The 4,053-nt window shown below is 46.9% G+C and overlaps 1 protein-coding gene across 1 annotated transcript; it reads left to right on the top strand.

Annotated features, from left to right (window-relative positions):
- The first annotated feature begins 661 nt into the window (after positions 1-661).
- Positions 662-3,410, top strand: LOC111217974 (homeobox protein HMX1-like). Its single transcript, XM_022740046.1, has 2 exons — positions 662-1,120; positions 2,552-3,410. The coding sequence occupies exons 1-2, from the start codon at positions 820-822 to the stop codon at positions 3,172-3,174; spliced, it is 924 nt and encodes a 307-aa protein (XP_022595767.1). The 5' UTR covers positions 662-819; the 3' UTR covers positions 3,175-3,410.
- Positions 3,411-4,053: the final 643 nt, after the last annotated feature.

Genomic DNA, 4,053 nt, shown 5'->3' with positions numbered 1-4,053 from the left:
TGTGTATTATCTTCTCAGGTCCATGGAATGATGAAAACACGGGTAATTTTTGATTGTATCCATGTAATGGTATCAGGATTAACATACACACACACATGCACGCACGAACGCACGCACGCACACACACGCACACACACGCACACACACACACACACACACACACACACACACACACACGAACCCTTAAAAATTGACAGGCTCCTGTCGTTCGCTGCCAGTGTAATAACTGACCGTAAGTGCTTCCTATGTCAGAGTGGACGGGGCAGGGGGAGGGGGTGGGGGGGTCTCGACCCCAGGGATGGCTGCTGCCCTGGCTGATCTTTATTTTGATTTGCACTCTAATTGACCCAAATAAAGAGTGCTGTACCAAGAACAGAGGTTTTCTTCTGGCTGCATGGCCTCGAGGGGACGGCCCTGCACGTGAACACACACACACACACACACACACACACACACACACACACACACACACACACACACACACGGCGGCAGCTGACGCAGAGAGACAGTCTCCTTTCCTTGGAAAACCCCATTTGCTATTGTGCTCGTCCAATCGCTGGATGCCCCCGGCTCGTTCAGCGTTAGACTTGACGTTTCACTGTACTACTGCTTCCGTCTCCCTGTCTCCCCGTCTCCCTCTCCTCCCGCTAGCACCGAGGAGATCCCCGTCCCGTCTCTGCCATGACTCCTCATCTGATCACAGCCCAACAGCAGCGAGGCTTGAAAAGACTGCTTGGACTTTCAGTCGACTGAACGCACAATCAAGACAGGACCAGCTCTGTTTTCGTGAAAAAAAAAGCACCGTGAAGTCAGGAAAAGATGCAGGAGAAGCTGACCGAAACACAGACTCCCACTTCATCGAGGGCGTCGTCGTTTTTCATCGAGAACCTCCTGGGCAAGGAGCGGAACGGGCAGGACTCGCTGTCGGACAGCAGTAGAGGGGAGGCTGGTGTGGACACGGTGTCTTCTGGCAGAGTCGCGAACGCACATCACTTCGACACGGTCGCCCCAACGCCCCATGGCTCCAGCTCCACAGCTCGGTCTCCATACAGGGACTCGCCGCTGCAGTGGTACCGCGGGGGGGCTGCCTTGAACTTCAGAGCTTTGGAAACAGCGCACAGTGAGTACCCCGGAGCTTCGATCCTTTCTGGAAATCTGGGATTATTCCCCCCCCATGCGCGAAATATGTCATGCAATAAACTGAGCCTTACTGCAACTTAATACACAGAACGCATGGACAGATTGTTGTATCTTTTGTCGGTACAATACTGTAAGACGTTTCATAGAATGGTGCAAACAGAGTGCCGCGCTTTTATTAACGAACTATTGGTACATATTATTTGATAGAAAAACAACTGAAAAATTCATGGTGTGTCAGAATCATTTCTTGATCATATTTTTGCTTAAGGCCTCTGGGGGTAGAGCACATTTACGCAGCTTTTTTTTTTACCACCATGCATCACTAATTGTTATGTCAGCAGACACCATGAGGTAATTTATTTATCGATGTGAATTTATCAAGGTGGCTTTATTAGAAGCACGTGGAGTATAGAAAGCGGGCACGTCGCACGTTACTTCTGGCTTCATTAAATAAACTCGGAGCGAGTCGAGTGTGGAGCCTGATTCTTACAGCCGTGGCTCCTCTCTCCATTCGCCCCCCCCCCCCCGAACTCACCGAGCTTCCCAAACTCATTCACTGCCTGACTTGACTGCGTTTGTAATGCGATTTTTTGACAGGCTGAAGAATCGCGTCGACCTGTAAAACACATGTACGATTTCATGATGTCCGACCAGTCTACTGCATGAAAGCAGAGGACGTTTCATTGATGTTTCTCATCAAGAAATCTGTAACCCACTCTCAACATTGCGCACGTGGATTACGCACAAATGCCCAGAATACAAACCAAAACAGAGTCGCAGTAGCACTGTACGTCAACATGACGCTTTTACGCACAGTCAGTGCCATTTGTGCCACTCACATGCGCCTTCACATGTAAACAAAGTGCTTCCCTCTTGACTCCTATTTAGATAGATTTTTTTTTAAATCCAAAATGATGATGTGATGGAAGAGCCGGGTCAACAGCAATGTCCACACAGAATATCGGCATTAACTTGTAGGATGTTATTATTGGGTTAGAAACTGCGGAGGTCTTGTTGGATTTCCTGTGAAAGACTGTTCATTGTGCTCGTGTCTGTATCACAATCGAGCCTGACACAACTTCCTCATGGATCATGTGTTATACAATCCAATCAAAACGTTTTAATTTTGCCCATGCGCAGCCCAACTTTCTGGTAACAAATGAACTGCAAAACACAAAACTATTTTAAATAGGATTTAAATCCAGCTTTATTAAAAAATGATTACATTTCTCTAAGTAGATTAAAACGTCAACAATTTGACGTGTTATCTCTTCCAACTTAATTTCCTCTGGTGCGGACTGTTTATTCCGCCATGCTTCAACACTGAAACTGCCAAGATGTGTGAAAAAAGATGTGAAAATATTTTTGTATGTTTTTTTTTTCTGATTGGTGTTTTCGGTTTTCCTTTCAGCTCCAAGGGACAATACAAACTCAGAGGATCACTGCTGCTCCGTAACGACCAGCGACAGAGGTTCACCCGCCGTGTCCGAGCCGATAACGGAGGGCAGCGACGAGACCGACCGGAAAACGGGGGACAGCAACCTGACGGATGACAACGAGGACGTGCAGCACGCTTTTGACACGCGGCCGGAGCAAGACACGACATCTGACCCGAGCTCCACCCGGAAGAAGAAGACCCGGACCGTGTTCAGCCGCAGTCAGGTGTTTCAACTGGAGTCAACTTTTGATGTGAAGCGGTATCTGAGCAGCTCGGAGAGAGCGGGGCTGGCAGCGTCTCTCCACCTGACAGAGACTCAGGTCAAAATCTGGTTTCAGAACCGGAGGAACAAATGGAAGAGGCAGCTGGCGGCGGATCTAGAGGCTGCTCACATCCCAAACTCGACCCAGCGGATTGTCAGGGTCCCCATCTTGTATCACGAGGGACCCGCGCCCACCGCAGCGCTGGGTTTCAACCTGACAGGACATCCAGTTTCTCCACCTGTTGCGGGCTTCTCCAGCTCCATCAGCTACCCTCTGTCCTCGTTTGCTCACTCCATGAGCATGTTAAGATCGCAGATGACCGGCTTGGTGTAAAGACTGTTCAAGACTCATGTATCAAACTGTTTGTTGACTTCAGTTCACCCTGTGAGTACCGAATCGTGCAATAACCCACAACATCCAAAGAGCTGCAAAGACCCTGAATATAACACAAAGTAATGAATCATCCTGATATTTCTGTTCACAAGCCTCTTCAAGAGTCTCTGTCTCTTCCACTGTATAGACTATAATAACAGTCAAGCGTGGGCAGGCCAGGGGCCGGGGGTGTCCATGTACTGTATGTTTGAATACACACATATTTTTGCAAACTTTTATATTTAAAGCCACAGATTTTTCCAACTTTGTCACTTTTTCACATAAACAGATAAATAAATAAAAAAAAAAAACAAGCACAATTCTGTCTGTTTTGCTGTTGTTTATTAACACACATCATGACCTCAAATGTGTCTTCATTTCTGTCAATCACAAACGGACGGGGTTACACAGAGAGGTGTTTATAGTGAATGAAGTGAATCCATATGTTCTGCGACACAACCAAAGAACTAAGCTCAGAGCAGGAACCTGTGACTTCGGAAACGACGAAGTTAACCTTTATACACTCCTGCCGACAGTAGGGCTGTGTGAGAAGTAGCTCCTCTCTCAGAATACAACTATCTGGATAGTTCTTAAAAGTTATTTATCAAAAGGACAGAAATATGTTTTGTCCACCACTGACAGACAAAAACGAGGCTTTACCAATCAGTTTTCAGAGATGAAATAAATAAATTTAACCAACCTGCTGTTTGCAGACTTTATTTAACCAATGCACCAGTCAGCGAGTTGTGTTGCTGCATAAGCTGGAGAAAGTTAGACACTTAACTTCATCCAAATGGCAAATAGGAGACAAAGTCAAAACGCCATATGTGAACATGTGTT

Source organism: Seriola dumerili, unplaced genomic scaffold (genome assembly GCF_002260705.1).
Source record: "Seriola dumerili isolate Sdu_G_001 unplaced genomic scaffold, Sdu_1.0 BDQW01000050.1, whole genome shotgun sequence".
Classification (NCBI taxonomy): Eukaryota; Metazoa; Chordata; class Actinopteri; order Carangiformes; family Carangidae; genus Seriola; species Seriola dumerili.
Note: the sequence above shows the minus strand (reverse complement) of the source record. Positions and strands in the feature narration are given on the sequence as shown.